At 41.0% G+C, this 20,850-nt stretch overlaps 1 protein-coding gene across 1 annotated transcript in view; it reads left to right on the top strand.

Annotated features, from left to right (window-relative positions):
• Positions 1–278: 278 nt before the first annotated feature.
• Positions 279–20,850, top strand: part of BMP2K (BMP2 inducible kinase) — a 67,193-nt gene continuing 46,621 nt past the window's right edge. The window contains exon 1 of the mRNA XM_074823340.1: positions 279–738. Coding sequence (XP_074679441.1) covers positions 576–738 — 163 coding nt within the window. The 5' untranslated portion in view covers positions 279–575. The remainder of the gene's footprint in view (positions 739–20,850) is intronic.

Here is a 20,850-nt window from a genome sequence, read left to right as displayed (position 1 = left end):
GGGGGTGTGGCGGGACGCGCGCTGCGCGACGCGCCTCGCTCCCCCCCGCGCCCGCTCCACGTGCTCGCCCGGGGCTGACAACCTCACTTCCGGCCGGGTGGCGGCGGGGGGGGCGTGTGTAACGCGGGGGTGTCTGAGGGAGCGGGGGCCGCGCATGCGCCCTGGCGCCGCACACTGGCGAGGCGGCGGCTCCCGGCTGCGCGCTTCTTTCCCCCCCCCCCTCCCTGCCCGCCCGCCCGCCTCCCCCGCCGCGGGGCCGTGGCTGGGCTGGGCCCGCCCCCTTCCTCCTCCTCCTCGTCCTCCTCCTCCACCTCCACCACCCCCACCCGGAGCGGGCGTAGGGAGCCGGCGGTGGCGGGCGAGCGGGTGAGGAGAAGCGGGGTGGGGGCCGTGGCCGGCATGTGAAGCGGGGCAGCCCCCTCCCCGCTCCGGCAGCCCTTGGGCAACGGCCGCCCTTCGCCTCAGACTCGCCGCCCGGCCGGCGGCTTCTTCCTCAGCCGCCCTGCGCTGCGCCGGGCCGGGTAGCCGCCTGCGCCCGGCGCCCGTCGCGCGGGCCCGGCGGGGCCCCGCTCGCCATGAAGAAGTTTTCTCGGATGCCCAAGTCCGAGGGGAGCGGCGGCGGCGGGACGGCCTGTGTCGGCTCCGGCGGCGGGGGCGGCGGGGGGAGCGGCGTCGCCTTGGGCAAGGTGCTCGCCGTCGGACGCTACCAGGTCACCCCCGAGGAGCTGCTGGCGGAAGGTAACGGGGTGGGTGGGGGAACGGGACCGGGCCGTGCGAGGTGCCCGTGGGACAGGGAGGGAGCGGCAGAGGCCGAGCGCGGCCGTGGGGCGAGGCGGGGGCCCTCTGCCCCGCGCCGGGACGGGCTCCCCCGCCCTTGCCAGCCGCTGGCGCGCCGTTCCCGTCCCTGAATAGCTGCTTACCCACTGTAAGCCGGTTAAGGGGGTTTTGGTTGTTTTTTGTTTTTTGGTTTGTTTTTTTTCTTGTTTTGACTGGTGCCTGGGGCTCGTTAGGTGGTTTAATATTTTCCTGTCATGTTGTCGTGAGTAAAGCGATGTGAGATGTCTGAGAGCGGCACCCTGCTGGTGGGGCCGGTGATTCACTGGGTCAGATCAGTTGGGGTTGGAGATGGTGTGGCCAGTACCCGGTGCCTTCGAACAGGGCGGTTTAATCCTGTAGTAGGTTTTTGCCAGCTAATCTGAAAAAACCAAGAACTAAACCCCGCGATCTTCCTTGCTGGAATGCAGTAGGCTTCTGGCAGGATCCCGAGTGAAGTTGCAGTACGAGCAACTTCTGCTGTAGAGGATCGCTGTCCTCCCCTTGTTGCAGGGTGTTTGACTTCTCTTGTCCTTAACTTGCTCTTCATGCCGTTGGACCTCCACTGGGTCTTAAAGAAGAGTTGCATGAATTCAGGTAGCCACAGAATTGGGTAGACTTTGTTAATTGTATGACTTGAATAGATACTGGCATGGGCCATCATCAAAACAGCCATGTTTGAGTTTTACTCTGTGTGTGGGGAACAGTGCAGTGTTGATCTCTCATAGTTGATGGCAGCCGATGTTGTAATATATAAAGTGTAATTCACTTCCTAGGTCATTGAGCACAGGGCTAGTCCTGTATACTTTGTAGTTATGGAATTTCACAGCATTACAACACACTGCTTTGGATGTTGGGGGTAAAATATTTTATCTTTGTCATTTTTATGTCTGTGTATTGCTTAGATTAGTTTATGCATAAATGTACTAGTAAACTTTCATTGCTTATGTGCATTTCTTGATGAAGACTTAAGATGCGGTTTTAACAAGTATATGCAGATACTATTACTATTTAAAATAGAAACATATAGGTGGTACTTAAATTTTCATTGCTATCTGGAAAAAGTTTTAGTAAAATACTGGAATTGGTAGTTAATATTTAGAAGGCAATATTTTGTCTTTGACTTTTGAAAATGAGGACGGAGCTGGTTGCCTAAAATATGAGTGGTCCTTGCTGAGAGCTCCTTCAAAGTTGTGGTCTGACAGAAGATCATTTTTCCGCAGGGCTGGTGATGGATAGAGACTTCTTGAAAAAATTATAGAAATAGGCTCCTGAACAAATTGTGGAGGCAGCACAAAAACCACGTATGTACTGGAAAGGAGAAAAATTGCATGGTGCTTGGTTCAGTCTAGCATATTATTAAAAGCTTTCTCATAATGTGCGAAGAGTCGCTATAGATCACTATTTTTTTTTTTTTCTTTCTGTAGCTTGAAGAAACAAATGCATAGCCCTTAAGGGCTTGGGGGCAGGGGGAGCATGAATTTTAACAGTTGAGTGTGGTGCAAATTGGCTTTCTTACTTTTGAGACTGAAATAGAAAGTTTTCTACAGCTTTGATGTGGTCTCTTAAATATGGATGCCTAGGACTAGTACTGATAAGAGTCAGGGCAGTGTAGAACTGCTGCATCTTGGAACAGTCTTCAAAGCCAACACCAGAGTTACTCAGTCGGGAGGACCCAAAAAGGCTTAGAGGAGAATAACAGGTGGCATAATGGCATGGTTGAGGTAGTAGGGAAGTGAGGGAGCTGGGGGAAGGATACTCTTACAACTCCTCCGACTGTCGGGAAGCAGCTGGGTTAACAGTGTGCGTGTGTGGGGAGCAGACGTGTGCCTGTGGTGATGGTGGGCAGTCACTGTGACTAAGTGTTCAAGTGGCACTCCGGTACTCCCAGCTGACCGCAGTAGTTTATGAATGAAAAGATTGCTTTTTATCTAAGGATTACTTCTTGACAGGCAGGTTTTCCCTTGACTTAGTAACAATTAATAATAAGTAATTGTTTGTTATTGATGGTATATTAGTCATATTTCAATCTATTATTATTACTTAACATTTTATAAATCCCCTGCTTAATAATCCTCCTCCTTGGGGGTCAGGGGAAACAAACTTTCCCCCCCCCCCCAGTCCCTTTGCATAAAGCATTTTTTTTCTTCTTTTGTTTTCTGAAACCCAGTCTTACTGAGGGTCTTAGGCTTGCCAGGCAGTTCCTGTTATTCAGTGCTGGTGTAATACCATTTACAAGTTACCTTAAGAGGCTCATATGAGAGTTTTAGGTTGTGTCACAAAGCATTGTTAATAAGTTAATGAATATAATGAACATAACAAGCCTAATCAGAACGGCTATATAATGTTCTGTTAGCAGTGGTGTGGTATGGATCGGCTTTTTTACTAGGTATTAGAATTAATAGCATTATATGTCTGTTAGATTCAAACAGTTAAACACCCCCATATGCCCCTTCCAAATTTTGCATCTGAGTTCTCTTAGGAAGCTAGCTCTTGGTTTTGCAAAGGACTTAGGCTCCTGGTAACTAGAGCGAGTGGCAGTGGTGATGCCAAAAGGCTCAAGTTGTAACTACCTCGTTAGGCTGAAGTAATGAATCTTTGCTAGATTTCATGTGTTGATACAAATGTTGCCCTCAAAACACTTCTCTGTAGTTTTTGACAATATTGTTGTACTGCAGTGTTTTAAAGGCAAAAGTATGTAGCATTATAATTAGTTCTGTTGCATAAGTATGTATGATGCTGTCTAAAGCAACTGCATCTTTTGTTAGTAAAGTAGTATAAAGGTTAAAGTGCCTTTAGTAAACTCTTAGATGGTTTCTCTTGTTTCAAACACACCTCTCTTCTGGTGCCATCTTAGCCTTCGTAACCCAGTGGTCAGTATGGTGGATGCAGGTATTTGTTTTTAAGGTTTATTTCTCGGAGATGGGGGAAAAAAATAGTCGATTTGGGTTAAGTTTGATGCAGAAAGTGAGTTCCTACTCATTTCAAGGGGATGGTGGAAGTATGTGGAATAAATGACTGACACAAACAGAATGAAGGCCTTCTCTTCATATCTTTTTGTTCAAAAAGAGTATGTGCAATGCAGCTGAAGTTTTGGAAGATATAATCTGACAAAAATATGAAGAATTCTCAGTTAAAAGTTGCAGATGGTGTGCTCAGAACTCTAGCTATGGTGACTCCAATACTGAAAGACATTCTAGTTTAGAAATTGCAGGAAACTGGATGTGATAAAGTATGAAACATCCTTTTAAATTGATCTAAAATGTCAGTGGAAAACAGTTAATGTTGTGAAGAGTGAAAAGGAAAGTAAAAATTAGCAACTTCCCAAAACATTTTCGGTTTATGTAAGGAGGAGGTAGAAGGTTGTGTTTGACATGGTGATAATACTACTTAGTTGCTTGTGTTGACTTAAACAGAAAGGAGTTACTGAAGTGTAAGAACTGCAGTAAAACTAATTTTTCTGGAGACTATAGCAGTAGGCATTGGAAGGACACTTAGTTGTCTTACTGTCTTGATTGCTTGACAGGACTTGGGGGTGTTTAAATTGAGTAAATAAAGGTTTTTACAGGTTTGAAGTTGTCTTTGTACCATGAGCAGACCAAAGTGGGCATGCTAAGTGTTGTGTTGGAATTTAGTATGTGAGTATGTTTTTAATAAAAGCAAGCAGAGACAGTTGTGGAGTTTTCTTTTTTTAAAAAAAAAGGTAAAAAAGGAGACTACATGAAATGTGCAGTGGGCTCTTAAGCTTCACTCTCAAACATGACTGGCTTGGTTTGGAAGCTAATTTGTGGGCATGGAAAAATGATCATCATACTGGTTTCATTGTTTCCTATTCAGAATTGATTAATGGAATCATGGGTCATATGCTGTTGCATCTTTTTAAAAAAAAAAAAAGCAGTACTGTGTTGTGTTTTTTGCTACTGTGGTACAGCTAATAAATTGTCATCCAGTGTCCTGCATATCTTGATCTGGTATTTAAAGTACTGTAGTTTCAAGGAGTTCTTCAGGCTGGTTGTTCTTGTGTTGTCCAGGACAATTAGTACCATACTGGGATGCTTCCTGATTTCTTAATTAGACTATTTTTAGTCCAATAGAGAAATAGGGTAACTCCATGTCAGGCACTAGTCCCCTGCTGTTTGTCCATGTCTTGACACACCCTCCACCCCCCCACTTTGAGGGAGCAGCCTATAGAGGTACTAAACATTTGTCCGGTTGGAAGTATTCCACCAAAGAGTCAGAAATCTGTATCTCTCCTTGTTCATTAAGCTAGAAGTGCTTCGAAAAAATGAGCTGGGACTTGGTCCCCTAATAAAAGAAGATGGGAGATGATTGAACATAAAGTTTAGACCATCTGGAGCAGATAAGAGGGTTGCAGCTTGCATATTGTGATGGGGTACTCCTCTTTTGTGATAAAAGCATTATGTGGTCAGCAGGTAGTTGTAAACTTATGTACTGTGCCAGTGCCACTGGACTTGGAGTAATCTTCAGCAAAGAACCTTGAAGTAAAAGAAGTAGTGTCCTAGAAATGAGCATGAGGGTTTTTTTGTTGTGTTGGTTTGGGTTTTTTTGGTCACATATTGGGAATGCTAATCAGGTTGTGGGTGAACTTTACTGAACTGGATTTCACAGGATTATCCAATAATGACTATTTGCCTCTGATATAGATGTTAAGCCTAGTTAGAGATGAGGAATATCCTAGTGTGCTATGAATATAGCACAAGAGGGTGATGATCTTGCCCCTGAAAACTTTAGTTTTTGGGAAGGACTAGGCTGATTGTATTTGGAGGAAGTGAAACTCTCTTGTCATTAATTCAGTGCAGTTTTTTCCATTATAACCCTTCCACCAGCAAGTGCCTCGCTTATGAAAGCGGAGGTGAGATGCTAGAGACTTACATGGAAGAAACTGGGTAATACCCTGTGCAACTTGCTCCCAGAAGTACCCCAACTGGATGTAAAGTAGTGGTTGATCATGTTGCTGTGTTTAGAAAAGGCAATAGGCTGCTCTTGAGCTTTTCTGTGTCTTGAAACTTTGGATAGGAGGGGTTAAACATGACACATTACTGCTCTTGTGCTGTAACTTTCTCTATTTCCTTTGCCCTAGTATATGTGGAAAGAAGTTGTGTGATAGTGGTTATACTGTTTTTTTTTTTTTACTGTTCTAGCTGATAAAATAGTGAGTTTGGAGCTGTGTGGTGTTGAGTCTTCTGGCACTATATCTTAGTAAGCTGTTGTTTTTCTAAGTGACCTTATATCCAGGACTAGAGAGGCAGGGAACAAGCCACTGAAGTGGTGATTGCTTTTAAGTTAATTAGTTAATATTTGTATAGCACAGAATGTTTGCTTCATTTGTTTAATATGATGGCTAAAGCATAATTTTCTGTGAAGAGGGATCTCTCAATTGGGAGGCAAGTGAAAACCTTGAATCTTCCCTTTTGGAAATTCATTCTTCTTTCTTTTATAATTTATCTCACACTGCAACCTTTTGGAGTAATTACTGGCAAACTAGTGAATGAATGAGCTCCTTGCAAGCTCTACTGTCCTACTTGAGCTGAGTGTGCAGTATTTGCAAGTATTACTTTTTATTTTCATACCGGTCCAGTCAAGGCCTAAGAAAACTACCACCTTAATGGAGAGGAATCCGAGTCCTGTTTTTTGAGATTTTTGTGCTGTGAGTTTTCTAGATTCTCATGCTGCTTAAATTTTTAGTGCAAGTGTCTTTTCCTGGAGGTTTTCCTTCAATTAATTGTTGAAGGGAAGAATTGGGGTTTGAAAATTTGATCAACATCACAGCTGTGGTAAAGGTCAACTTGCTTATTGTCCAGAAAGGAGGCGTATTAAGTTTTTCACAATCAGTTGTAAAATAAGGATAGTCTTGAAAGTCTTGTTGTGGGTGTTTTTTCCTGCCTTATTGTCTTAGCAATAGCAGTCCAGTTAGTAATCCAAATAGACGAACTTGCTGATGTGCATAAGGTTCTTCTTGCCCTCCTAGGATGCTTTGTTAAGTGCCATTTCAGTGAAACTACTCTAAAGACCTAAAAATCAACATATGAAAGTTATCTTGGGGATTTGCAACTCCATCAGCTGCTATAAATTCTTAATCATGCCACTGTACAGCATACACTGCTTTCTCTCTTGTGAAAATGTTTGTTGTGCTTTGTTCTGAAGAGGCAAATGGAGAGAAGTGCCATTGTAAAGGAGCTGTTAGCTTTGGTATTTCAAAGCGTTTAAATGTGGTGTGGACGGACTTTCTAACTGAGATTCTGATTGTACAGTGGGAGAGCCTGTTTTTCGTGTCAGGTGTTATGAATATAGCTGGTGCAGGGTCACTGCTGTCATGACTGTGGCATGACAGTCTCACACATGGCAAGCTGGCATGTTCATTATTGGTTTTCTTTATTAGTTTAGTGGTTATATAGCATGTGACTTGCTGCTCCTTGCAGTAGCTAAGGTTTTATTTTCAGTTGGAGTCTAGTTCAGTTTTTCAGGTGGACTATGAGCTGGAAGGTTGGCTGGGAAGATAACTTGTGGAATTTGAGTTGAAATTGGTCATGTCAATTTTTTTTTTCTCCTTAGAGTGTAATATTACTGAATCTATGTTTGCATGTGACTGTAAAGGTCAAGTCTATTACTCTGTTACAGTTTTGCATTGCTAATATTTGAGTAGCAGAAATGGTTTGTTCGAGTTCAAAAGAAAAAGGGGGGGAAAAAAAAGCAGTGTGAGTACTTGAAACTTACTGATTTTCATTTTGGTTAAAAGTATCATTTAATAGTTGCAAAGCTCTTGCACAGTCCCAATAATAGGTATGGCTGCCTTGCTTCAAGTGTAGCTTCAGAATGGGAGGTGGTGAGATGCTGAACCCCAAGTTTTGATTTCTGGGTAATGAAAGATAGGGAGCCTTTGCTGTAGTGCTTGGGATTTATCTTTGGGCTGTTCAAGCATAATGAAGGCAGCTAACAACTTGAAACAAGAGCATTGTTTTGCCTGTTACAGAACATAGCTGCATTCTGAAAAAGAAAAACCAGGAAGCAGTTGGGGTATTTGCATGTGATTCTAGTCTTACATCAATATGTAGGTAAAAAATCTTTTCATGTAATGTAGCGCACAAAGTGAATGCTTTAAGGTCGGTTTTGTTAGTCAGATACCTAGTGTACCGACTGAACTTTGGTCATACTTTGGGAGAACAGTCATTCTCGCTGTACTTTCCAGAGCTGTTGTGTACCTCTTTTGTATCAATGGAGAAATTAACAGGTTAGGAAACATCTGTAGGCTGACAAAGGTATCTATTGTACAGCAAAGGCCAAGTTCAGCTCTTCTGGACACGTGGTCTAATGCTCTTTGATTGTCAAATTATTGGTCTTTGCATCCCCTAAGGACACTTCTTTCTGCATTGCAATATACATGAACATGTAATATTATGCCTCTGTGAACTGCATGTAATGGTCCATTCTTCTTCAAGAAAGTTATCAATTTTAAGTCTTGTGTGCCCGGAAGTAGTTAAATACAGAGCAGGTACTTTGGAATCTAGTAATTCTGAGCTAAGCTTTTGGGATAGTGGCCAAGAGTCAGATGGTTATATAGAAGCAGCAACTTGATTGGTAGCAGTATCATGTTAATATGATGCACAAACTCAAGCCATCTTTCCTTTGCCAAATTTTGACAAATGACAGACATAACGAATATATGTGCCATCTACTTGCTTTATTGTGGATGTTTTTTGATAAAGTATGTTAATGTTACAGTAGTCATAAAAGGGGTGTACATGTGCAGGTGTTTTTACTGTGAAGCTCCTGGACACCCCCAAGGGGTAAGGCAGCATGTAGTAATAGAGGATATATTAGCTTTGTCTGTGAGAGACTTGGTCTGGCTTTAAAACAAGCTGTGCAGGATCTTATTTTGGGTGTTTGTGTTTTGTTGGTTCAACTGGAAGTTTATTTTTGTCTTTTTTTATTAGATATTTTGCTTGTCAACATAGAAAAGAAAAACTTTGTTAGCTCATAAAAGTAGAATTCATTTTCAGACTGGTATTAACTAGAAACCAGTGATTCTGGGAAGAGTGTGTTTATTTCTCTGAGCTTTTGTTAGTGTAATATCAGAGCTGTCAGTCATTAACTAGTATGTTACCCATATGGAAGTATTTGTACAGTTCTTCTCTGCATGGTGAACTGAAGTTAATGCCAGAGATGAGACTTGGTCTCTATGGAGCAGCGTAATGACAGGCTTACTTTCCTTTCACATCTGGGAAGAATGAGCATACTTTAATATATACATGTTAACTGTGTGAAGTTAGACAGCTTTCTAGCTGTAGATGTTTGTTTTGTCTGTTTTAGCTGTAAATGTGTGCACACATGCTCTCTGAATGTCATGCTTCTTGCTAAATAGATTTCACCTCAGGTTCAGGGGACAAGTGTGTTAATCCTTTCAATTGTGCTTCTTTGCTCTGGTGTTGTTTTGGTTTTCAGTGTTCTTTTTAAGTCTTCATTCTCAAAACTGTAATTTCTTAACCTTGGGCTATATTTTACTTGTGGATATTTTTTGCCTCAATAATAGTCTAGATAAGTAGGTTACCACAGACGAATGAGTTGCTGTTTGTAAGCAGAGTTGTGTTAATGGACACTATGAATGCTCTATGCCTGCCAAAATGCAGAGTGTAAGAGGGTCAGATAGCAGGTGGTTCTAGTAAACAAACTTTGTTGTGCATTTGGGACTAACCAGGAACACAGATGTGATCAGTCACCTAATTGTAACTTACTTGCTTGAGATGCTGTCCTTTTTCTAAGAAACTGTTAGATTTGCAGGCATCTGTTTTGTAATGGAAGTTTTTCCTCATGTGTTTTTATAGGTTTAGCTTAAAGGCTGTTAGTATATTAGATGAACAGCTGCTTTCTGAAAGGTTGGGAGTATTTGCCTATTTCTAATACCTTAAGCTGAAAGTCTGAGGCTAGTTTGCAGATCCCAGTGATGCTAAGCAGCAGTACACTGATGCAGGTCACATCATCCCTAGTCTGTTGTTCTGCTGCAGTAGAAATGGCTTCTCCTGTGTTTTCCTCTCCAGCTTAAGAAGTTAGGCAGTGAATATGAAACACCAGTCCTCTTGAAGGGCTAGTTTCTGGGTTTTTTTCTTCATCATTGTCTAGCTGCTGACAAGGAAGGAAGACGAGTTCCTCTTCTGCTTTCCTAGTTGTTTTGGAATAGATTTCAGTCTCTTGAGTGTTTGAATGCTGGTTGAGAAGGCAGGAACCTTTCTCTTTGTCTTCTCTGATTCATGCATTCCTTGCTCACACTTGTCTAGGTTAGTTACTTTTTACTAGTAGCAGTGGGATGTCTTGGATATGGGTGGGGTCAGTTGTGAAACTGGGTCTGTGAGCGGAAGAATGGTGGAGGAGAATGCACAGAATAGTCCAGGCAAACAACCAAAAATAAAAAAAAAATTACTTGATTCTAGGGGTCTGTTGTAATTAGATGGGGAATATTTCTTTTGGTTTGAGTGGCAAAAGAGATGCTGCTTTGTTCTTGAACAACATGAACATGGGTGTTGTATTAAGTTTGTTGTGAAACTGCAAGCTGGCTAACTTGGAGTGTTCTCTCTGTAATGGTATGATAGTCTTAACCTTGATTCTTTTTAGGTCTGCCTTGCGACTTCTGATGCAAGTGGTAAAAATACTGAAGAAATTATTATGTAGACTCATGTGAGAGTTAACACCTCTTAGCATTTTTTGTCTTGCTCTTCAAGAGGTGTCAAAGCTGGTCTTGATCTGAAGAACTCTATATCCCTTTAAGGACAGTCATAGTTCTGCAGATGGAGAAACAAAGGAGTATGGAGGGATTTGCCCCAAGTCATACAAGTCTGTACAAGAGATAGGGGTAGAGTTTGGAACATCCTGGCTCTGTGATGGTTTCTTCCTCATCGCTTCTGTAATACACTATGCCTTGATTGCCATATACAAAACTATGAAAGGAATTCTGATATTCCAGGACTCGAGGAAATTTTATGTGGAATAATGTATATGTTGGGCTTCCTTCCAAGCTTGCACATTATTTTAATGGATGAATTTGTTCCTGTGGTGCCTCAAAACTTTACTGTGAAAGTCTCTAAGAGTTATGTACTAATACAGAGCAATGGTCCAATTCTTGGTTTAATTCCTGTTCTGTTGTACTGACTCATTTTGCTTCTAATTTTTTTAATTTATTTGACTGTGACTTGTATCTGTGCATCTCATCTTTCAGTAGCAGTTTCAATGAGTTGTTACTGCAGCATTTTGCCACTTCTCTTACAAAACACAAAATAGTTTTAAAAGTGATTAATGTCATGTTCTTATGTTTTGTAATTCTTATAGGTTGAAAAACTGAATGTGCTTTAACTTAAAATTGTTTAGCAACAATTTCTTTTTCTTTTATTTTGCATAATTACTAAATTACTTGCATGAAATGATATGAAAGCGGTGTTTCTTTGGAGAGACACACTGTGGACAAGCAAACCTTGAAGGTAATCTTCATCTAACTGCTAAATGTGCATGAGTTTGGTCTGTGCTGTTTAAGAACTCTGACATAGCCAGGTGCTCTTTAGGATTGCAGCGGTGTAAACACAGGAGGAGGTGATTCCTCTTAGTGCTTTGGTTTTGAACTTGATGTCTTGGATACAGAGCAAATAGATCATAAAAGAATATAAGGCATTTAACTACTCTGCTGACACATATATAAGGACTTCACTTGAATATAGCATGTGTGTTGTGAGACAAGAATAGGAAGGGTGAATGAAATTTGTGTCAGTTAGACATGAGATGGGTTCTGTTTTTGCATGATGTCCAGGAAAATAAACTTTTAGGGGGAAAAAAGAAAATGAAGTAATTGCGTCCTTGGAAGCCCTGCTATCACTCTCTAGAGCTCAGTAGCATGGTCTGTGTCTGTAGAGTTGAGACCTTCACCTTGAGTTGAGTTTAGATGTTAGCACTTATGTAGTATCACTTGGCTTTTATTTAATGAGAATTTATGAAAGCAGAAGGAGGATTATTTGCTCTCAGAATGAGCTCTCCACAGATTCTTTAGGCATTCTGAAGATAGAAAAGAAAGTTTATATTGCTATGGTAGTCTAAAAGCAGTGTAATCATAAAAACTCATCAGAAGAAAACATCATGTGCTACCTCTAATTTGGTTTAGTCATGCAGAAGTCTTCCAGGTTCCTCCAATCTTGATTTGAACTTACAGTATTACCTTCCCAGCTTTGTGCTTTCTTGAAATATTTGGTTATCTCTATCAAACGGAACTCTTTTACTACTTCCTTTTGACTTGCTGTTCTGTTAAGCTGACACTGAACTATATAGCTGCATTTGTAAGAGTTTTTGTTGAAGGCCATCTTGGATTTAGGTGGTAGATGAGTCCTAACGTTTCTGGTTTTTGAGACTAACCCAAAAACAAGTGGGCTTCTGGACTGGTCCATTTAACGAATAACTGCTTTGTTCAGAGTTATCACTGTTGACTGACTATGCCTTGAAACACAGTGCATGAATGAGAGGTAGTAAATGATTTTGATAATCTCGACACTGATACAGAATCCTGTTGTTGTTGCATCATAGCTTGTTTATGTAAAATGATCAAGCTGCTTATACTGTTTGGAAGTTTCAGTGTTTCCTTTTAAATAGTCAGATGTCACAGTGTGCAGTTTGAAAGTAGTATTACTGAATAAATCCGAAGCATAGAAGTGATGTAAAATAAGTCACGTAGCAGTTTTAATAAAGAGATGTTTTGTATGCAGATTGAAGTATTCAAATGCATTCAACGTGTACCAGATACAGTTTTAAGAACTGCCTGCCCCTATGCAGATGCCAAGGAAATAATATTACCTAAAATATTTTTTAATTCTATTTACTGGTATTAATAGGTTGAGTCTCAGATATTTTGCTCTAAAGAAAGTTTATTGGTTCCCTGTTGTTCATATGCCAGATAGGTCTATATCTGCTCCTTCAGTATGCTCAGAGTTTAAACATATGCAAGTATTTGCAGACAGCTAAAGAAGATGAGGTGAGATAATGAAAATCCTTATACTGATTGCCCAAAATATTCATGTCAGATACTCTTAACTAATTCCAGCCAGTTAATCCAGTTTTGGTCATGCTCGTCTATGAACAATGATCAGTGAGTTCACTGGTGATTGTACTCGGATGTGAAGATGTAAGACTATATAGACTGTTTCTGCCAGTGAAGAGATGTGTGTTTCAACTTGCTAATTTAGTATGTGTATGATGCCTTAGAAAAATAGGAAACCAGAGAATTTTTCTGTGACATCTGCCTTAGTCTGAAATGCTTCTAGCATTATGAATTGCTTGGTTTATCTCTGCATGGCCTGGTGACTCTTTTGTTTGTTGCAACGAAAGGTGGCACTTCTCCAAGATGCCATAGAACTAGCCATTTTGCTGAAGCTGGGAACCTTATGCTTTGACTTGTTTCTGGGCCATGGCAGCTTTGTGATACTCAGTGGGTTATTCATGTGTAAGGTTATAGATTCATTCTCTCACTTTCTCTGCTTTGGATTCTTATGCTTGCATATTTAAATCACAATTAAAATAGTGATTTTAAGGGAAATGAAAGACAAACTACAGAGCGTATAAGAGTTAGTTAAAGAAAAGATGTGTGTGTGGTTTTTTTAATTGGGTGATAACCATTCAGTATGACAATGGAGTTCAGTTCCAAAAAAGTTGTGGTGGTTGTGTATTAGTTACATAATGTATCTGTACCCACTGATTTAACCATTCTGTAACTGTATTTTATTTTGAAACTTGTTTATTATATTGGAGTTAAAAATCAAGTGGTTGAAAAATGCTTAACAAATGACACTTGAAATCAATCTATAAAACGAATTGAATTCATGGGTTCTGTTGATCATATCATAGCCTCAGTATTGTAGAATGAGTAACTTCATTTGCCTGTCTAGTCTATATTTACAGATAATGTCATCGCCCTGTTTTTCAAACTGCCTCTGTTTTCAGTTCAGAGTAAACTACAGCTCGAGCTGAATTCAGTAAATGAGCAAAGTCAGGAGTGATGGGTGGAAAAATCTTTCCACATGTTGAAGATACAACTGCTGTTGTGTGTGGTTTTTTCAGGGTTTTTGTTTTGTTTTTTCATTTGTTTGTGTTTTTTTTTTTTCTTAACTCCACTAGCAGATGCTTGTTAAAGGTGTCTTACCGTGTCAACTTGGACAAGTTGAGAAGCTTTCTTGTGAAACGTTGGGCAGGAAGCACATCCTGCCTAAAGGCATCACCTTGGTTATATGTCTTAAGTACCACGATATGTCTAGCATACTAAAGTTTGAGAGACTAGAGGTTTAATGGCACAGTGAAATGGAATTGAATTACCTGTTCTGGCCTGTATTACACAGCATAATCCCTTATGTAAATGTGTAGTCAACAGTCTTGACTGTGACCAAAAAAATACAGTATTCAGGTTGATTGGTAGGTTCTGTTATGTGAGTTCCTGTTTGGTTTTGGGTCTTACTGTTTGGAAAGGGAAGCATCAGTGATGTGAAGCTCTGTCTCTTGCAGAAAAATCTTGCTTGCTCCTGCAAACAGCTGTCACTCTTGACAAGTGTTTCGTGGCTTTGGAAATATAAATTGTGTTTTTTGAACTTCAGTCTTTAATTATTTGTTAGGAAAAACTACAGTACCCTTCCCTCTCTGTTACGTTTAACTTGTGTTTTTAATAACTCAGGTAGCAAGTGTCTGCACGACAGCCTAGCCCTAGAACTTCAAGAGCTGACTTTGTGAATGAAGCCCAGTGGATTGTGACTTGTTGCCCAATTTTACTATAATTTCCTACTTTTTGTTTCTGTTAGTATGGATAATGGACCCATTTAATACTCTCAAGTAATCAGAATCTGGAGGTGAAAAGAGGTTAACATTTTGATATTCACAATAAATTAATTGAACTGTTGGTGGTCTACTAGTTATGTTCTGTGCTCTCTTCCTTATTGAGAGAAGGTGGGTATTGACTTAGAGGAATCTGTTGAATACAGTTGTAGAGGTAAATGTGTTAGATTTTTTTTTTTCAGTGAATAGCAAGAGGAGCTGATAATGTAATATATGAAAGCAGTACAGTGGTTGTGATTAATTGTCAGGCAGCTTGATTCAAAATTGAAATGTAGAGAGAGGTTTTTCATGTTTCTTCTAACAAGAGAATGGGATAAAGGGATCAGTTTTACACTAAGAAATACAATGTTTTATCTTGGGTGCATAAGATGTATTAATTATAAGGTGTATCAGATGCTTGTTATTTTTTTTTCAGAACTTGCAGAAATGTCTATCTGTTGACTATTTCAGGCTTCCCTGCTGGTGCTCACAGGTCAGGAGGGAATGAAAGCATTGTCAGAAGTGATGTCTACAAATTCCTGTTAAGACTTTTTGATGAATGGTAACTTCACTACTGTGAGGAATACTTCTTGGCTTTTAAAAGAAGAAAAAGATGCCAATTGGGGACTGATAATTTTAATGTTCCTCTGTATTCCACCCCCTCGTCTGTCATAGCTGTTGCCTGTCTTGATGTGAGGGGATTTCCTGTCATTTCTGGGCAGTTTCCTGTAACATGTTGTGTAGCACTTAAATTTGCATAGAGTTACTTTTTTGCACTGTAGCAAGCTTTTGGGATCTTTTGTGTTAAGAGAAAGTATAGTTGACATGTTGAAGTCTCTAAGTATGTGAATTTCGGGATTAAAGCTTTACTACTGCTTCATGATAAAAATACTGGTACCTATTTGCATCACTGGTGTCTGGGGGTTTTGGTTATAGCTGCACACACTATCGGTTGATCTAATTATTTTTAAATAGCTAAAAAATGAAGTGATTTGTGCATTTGGCATTTGTATGTTCTCCTTCCCAACATAATGGATTCTCTCTTTTCCATTAAGAACATGTGGTTTGAGCCCAGAGGGCAACTGAGTGCCATGCAGCTGTTCATTTACCCCTTCCCCCTCCAGTGCTGGGAAGGAGAAAATGAATCAAAAGGCTTAGGAATTGAGATAAGGACAGGGAGAGGTGGCTCCCCCATTGGTCACAGGCAAAAGGCAGGCTCGTTAGGGGAAGAAAAAGAACATACCTTTAATTCAAAACACTAACACCACCACCACTTAACAGACAGAATGGGACAGTAAGAAGTGTTACCATATCTTAGAAAAAACTCCCCCCACCCCTCCCTTCTTCCTGGGCTCAGTTTCGTTCCTGATACCTCTACCTCCTCCCCCCAGTGGCACAAGGGCAGGAGATGGTGGGTACAGTCAGTTCGATACTGTTCCCTCCAAGGTGGGGAGGAAGCACTCTTCTGCATTCTTCCCCCTGTTCAACGTGGCATCCCTCTCGCAGGAGACAGTACTCCATGAACTTTCTCTGGTGTGAGTTCTTCCCACAGGCTGCAGCCATTGCCACGCAGCCCCAGTGTGAGTCACCCCTGCACATTGCAGTCCTCCCAGTGCCAAACTACAACAGTGGGGACTGCTTCTCCCCTCAGAGTCCGTTCTCCTTTAAAGTGCAGCCACCTTCTCTAGTGTGGGGTCCTATGCAGGCTGCAGGTCAGCCTCTGCTCTGTCTGTGACCTTCATGGTGGCAGGAGGGTGGCTTGCCCTCCCACCATGGGATATAGGGGGGGGCGCTCTCTGCTCTGGTGCACCTCCCCCCCGCCCCTTCCTTCTCCTTCCTTCCACTGACCTCGGTGTTCATACAGGTGTCCTTGTAACTTCTCCTCCCACGTCCCAACCCCCTCTCAGGTTCCCCTTCTTAAATATGTTATCACAGAGGCACAGCCAGTGCTGCTATTTGGCTTGGCCTTGGTCAGAGTTGGGTCTGACTTGGAGCTGGGGGAGCTTCAAGAAGCTTCTCACAGGGGCCACCACTGTAGCCCCCTCCCCTGCTACCAAAAACCCCACCATGCAAACCCAGCACAGAACACCAGGTTAATTTTTTTTTCCCAGTTTGGCACCTGGGCATGTCTGGTGCATAGGTATTACTAAACAAGAAAACTGTTCACAGGAGTCTATAACAGACCTTAATTCATCTTTCTCAGAGCACCTTAGTAACTTGAAGTGTCTTGGATGTCATAAGTAGTCTCAGGTGCTTATGTCAAAGCTTCTTGCAAAGGTGGACTGCAGTTGGTGCTCAGAGAAATAAAAAGTGAGAGTGCCTGCTCATCGGCAGGGCTCACAGTCCAATTGGCAGATAGGTGTGCATAGCAGACCTGCTTTTTATGGGGTGTACTGTAATGTCCTGTTGGTATGCAGTTCACAGCTGCTGTTTTCTCAGCACTGCCTTAAGATCAGATGCTGGTTTGAATAAAGCAGTGCTGCTTGTCTAAGCTAGCCCTGATATTCAGATTGTTACACAGTGGGAATTTGTGTGGGCAGTGGGAAAAGCAACGGTGGTATGTCCCTTGGAATGCCTTGTCTGCAAGCTTAAATAAAGCAGAGAAATATTGAACTCCAAAATGCATGTGTATAGAAATGGATTATTTTAAAAGTAGGGAGCTATTTCTGCTCTTGATTTTGGGAATGATGAGCTCTTGAGCTTGCAGGCAACATCTGTCAACTGCTCTTCCAGATGGAGCTGTGTCTTAGAGCCTTGTGTTTATGACTGAGACTTGTGGAATATGCTTTACTAAAAATAGACGCACATATACACACACAAGACCATGTAGATAAATATATGAAAATTTAAATGTGAATAAATATGGTTAGTGTAATTTAATACTGCCTTTATTTGGCAGGAAGGCTGCTTTACAGGGCTTTCCGGCTAGTGAGCACCCACAGGTGTTCCGGCTTCAGTTGGTAGCCATACAGCAAGGGTGGTGGAACAACTGATGTTCGGCACCTTCCTGGTAACTGGAATACTCTTGATGAGCTCAGGGCTGGCTGTGAATAGGAGCAAATAAAGTGGTGACAGTGTACTGGGACGATGAAACTGGATGACCTTCCACCCATGCTCTGGAAGCCTAGCATAAAACATGAGGTATGTACCAGCTGTTGCAGGAATTCTTGTCACATTGCTGGAAAACTGATACCTGTATGAATGGGATGTCCCATCACCTTATGCAGAGGTGCTTCAGGAATGGAAAGGCGGAATTGTGCTCAGTGGCTTCCTTACCCTGCAGAGGTTTTGATAAAAACTGAGTGCCATTCATCAGGCTTGAAAACTGCATTGTAAGTTTCTCTTAGTATGTAGCTTCTCAACAATCACACCCTGTTTGGAGTCTGATCAAAAATGTTCAAATGTTTGAGTTTGTGTGTTTTTAAAGGTTTCACTGTCACAAATAGATATAAATCTTGTTATCTTGAAGAACTAAACAGTGTTCTCAATGCAAAACTAAAGTTTCTTGCGTATGTATGCTTTTACACTGTTGCTCCCATAAATGTGCTTGCAATACAACATCTGTACTGACTAAGGCAGTGACTCTGTGAAGAGAGGACTTCCTTCATTGTGGGAAGGAGGGAGTTTCTGATAATTTCAAGAAGTGCCCTGTAATTATCCTAATAGGATGACAATGTTATGGGCGTTGTAGCAGTGTAACACGAGAGATGAAACTGAGCAGCAGGATGGAAGAGGGGGCTGTGTGGCATGATAGCAGTGTATCAGGATCACAGAAGTACTCTGAGCTCCATGAATGCACTGTTTATTATATACTATGTGAAGATGTGATCAAAACTGAGCAAGAAGCAGCTCTTGACACAGCTTTCTGCTGCAGTTGCAGATGAACGAGTTTACTCCAAATTCCTAATAAAATAGCACATTGACTTGGTGGTTAAGACTTACTGAAAAATGGCCTTTCCCAGTGCTCTATACAGAAGTGCATGTGGGTATTAAGAGCTGTTTTTTCATGAGGTCATGCTTTTCTCGTGGAGAAGGACTACTACTTTCCTGATTTTCTTAAGTGTCCTGTTCTTTTGGACACTGTCTTCTTTGGTGTCTGGGCACCTCATAAAGCTAGAGGTCAGAGTTGTCTTTTTTCTAGTAAAGAGCATGCACTTGAAACATTTAATGAGACTTTACTGCTGTCTTTCATTATGGACTTGCAAGCAGGTTTTTATTTCTTCACATTGCTTGGAGCCTATCTGCAGGGCATTCATGCTACTAGTTTGAGAGGGACTGGTCTTAGTCTGTATTTTGAGTGGACTCATAGTCCATAAAATGGTTCATGCTTGTGCATTGGGCTTGCCAACTGTAGCACTCAGAATGCTATGCATTTTCAGGAGGTGTATAACTTCAGAAGGAACGCATCTCTGGCTGCATGTCAGCCTGATCTTCAAAGCTAAATGAGATGTTTAGATGACTTTTGGCTCTAGAATTAACAGAGAGCAGACATGTACAAAGTGAACCAGGCATCAAGTGATGCGGAGTAAGATTGCAGTGAACGTCTTGCTAAAGGCAGAAGTTTATTCAGGATACTGACAAATACACCTAAATTATTGTTGTATGTTAGATTATCTGAAATCCCGATCTGATATTTTAAAGAATATTAGTGTGTGGACAGGTAACCATCTTAATGCAAAGGGGTGGGGGGGGGAAGGGTTAGCAGCATATGCATGGGTAGATGGGTCACTGGAAAATAATTTGCACGTCAACCTGTTTATCCAGCTTTGCGGAGAGAGGGACACAAGGCCATCTCGTTGGCTAAGGTCATAGGAAGCTGAGAGCCTAACTTGTGAACTGGATTCAAATTAGAAATAAAGTATTCTTTAGGTTATTCAGCTTTATTAAGAACAACTTTACATAATAAACGTAAAGCCAGTTCTGAAACTGTGCCATAATGGAGGCAGTCATGTTGGCCTTACAGCCCCAAGGGTTAGTTTTTTCAAAAACTGCACTTTTTAAAAGCAAGATTATATTTGGTTGTTGAAGAAGTCTAGATTGTGCAGGTACAAAAGAACAACTAGTACCTGTTGCTTCCCACATGTATTTTTTCATTCATTTCAGGTTTCTGAAATGTACAGGAAAACTGGGTGTGACTACTGTATCTGAAAATACACTTTTATATAACTATTAGCTTTATAAAAACTTTTTTTGAGTATTTATTTGTATCTAAATGGAAATGGATGTTAAAACTTGGCCACCTCTCTTTAATAGCCAGGTTTTAATCCATTTGTAGAGAAGCTTTTAGAACTTGCTGGTTTTGAGCGTGACTGTAGTAGCTGGTTTGGCATTTACAGGTATGGGTAGTGGTTATTGCATATTCCTATACAGATAAAATCCTGCTCATGAATTTCTGTTCTGTTTGTCTGAGACTTGAGTATGTGGTGAGTAGTTCATCAGCTGGAGGAACATTTGGTGTTTCTTAATGGTATATTAAAAAAATCTTACTGTGTATCTAAAATACACGTAACTTTGTTCAGAATACCTTTGTTGATATTCTTCTAGTCTGTCTTCAAAAAATGGTTGTCAGCAGTCTGAAAGATGGTAAAGGCACTGGAAGATTCTCCAGCCTAATTTTGTTCTACCTGAGTAAGCAAATAGGATATTTTGAATTCTGACAGCTATGCTGTTTCTTAATTGGAGTTTCAGGAATGTAACATGGTAAAGCGTAAATAGAAAGTCAAGGCCTGTGAAATTTTTCAAGGTTGACCTTAAATATACATAGGAAAAAAACCAGACTAGAAAATGTGGCTGATGTAGAATTTTGTTTAAAAAACCCAAAACAAACAACAAATAAAACATTGCTAGTCAGCTTGTTAATAAGGTCTCAAAAGCGGATGATTAAGATGAAAGAAATGACGTTCAAGGTAAAGAGGTGTGAATTTCAACTTGCTGAGCTTTGTAATGAGTTTATCTGTCAAAGCTTCAGGGGTTTTAATTCTGCTAAGTATCTACTGATTTATATAACCATAAATGCTATAGAAAGGCTTTTTAGCAAGTATTTTGAGGAAAAGTGATTTATGCAATGTGACTGTCCTGTGTAACTTTTGAGTACTTAAGTCTTGAATGAGTTCAATGGAAAAAAAAAAGACTGAGACTTTTGTAGTTTAAGCCTGGATGGCAACTCAGCTCCACACAGCTGCTTGGTCCCTCACCCCC

The sequence above is a fragment of the Strix aluco genome, chromosome 4, assembly GCF_031877795.1.
Source record: "Strix aluco isolate bStrAlu1 chromosome 4, bStrAlu1.hap1, whole genome shotgun sequence".
Lineage (NCBI taxonomy): Eukaryota > Metazoa > Chordata > Aves > Strigiformes > Strigidae > Strix > Strix aluco.
This window is presented reverse-complemented; position numbering and strand designations above follow the sequence as displayed.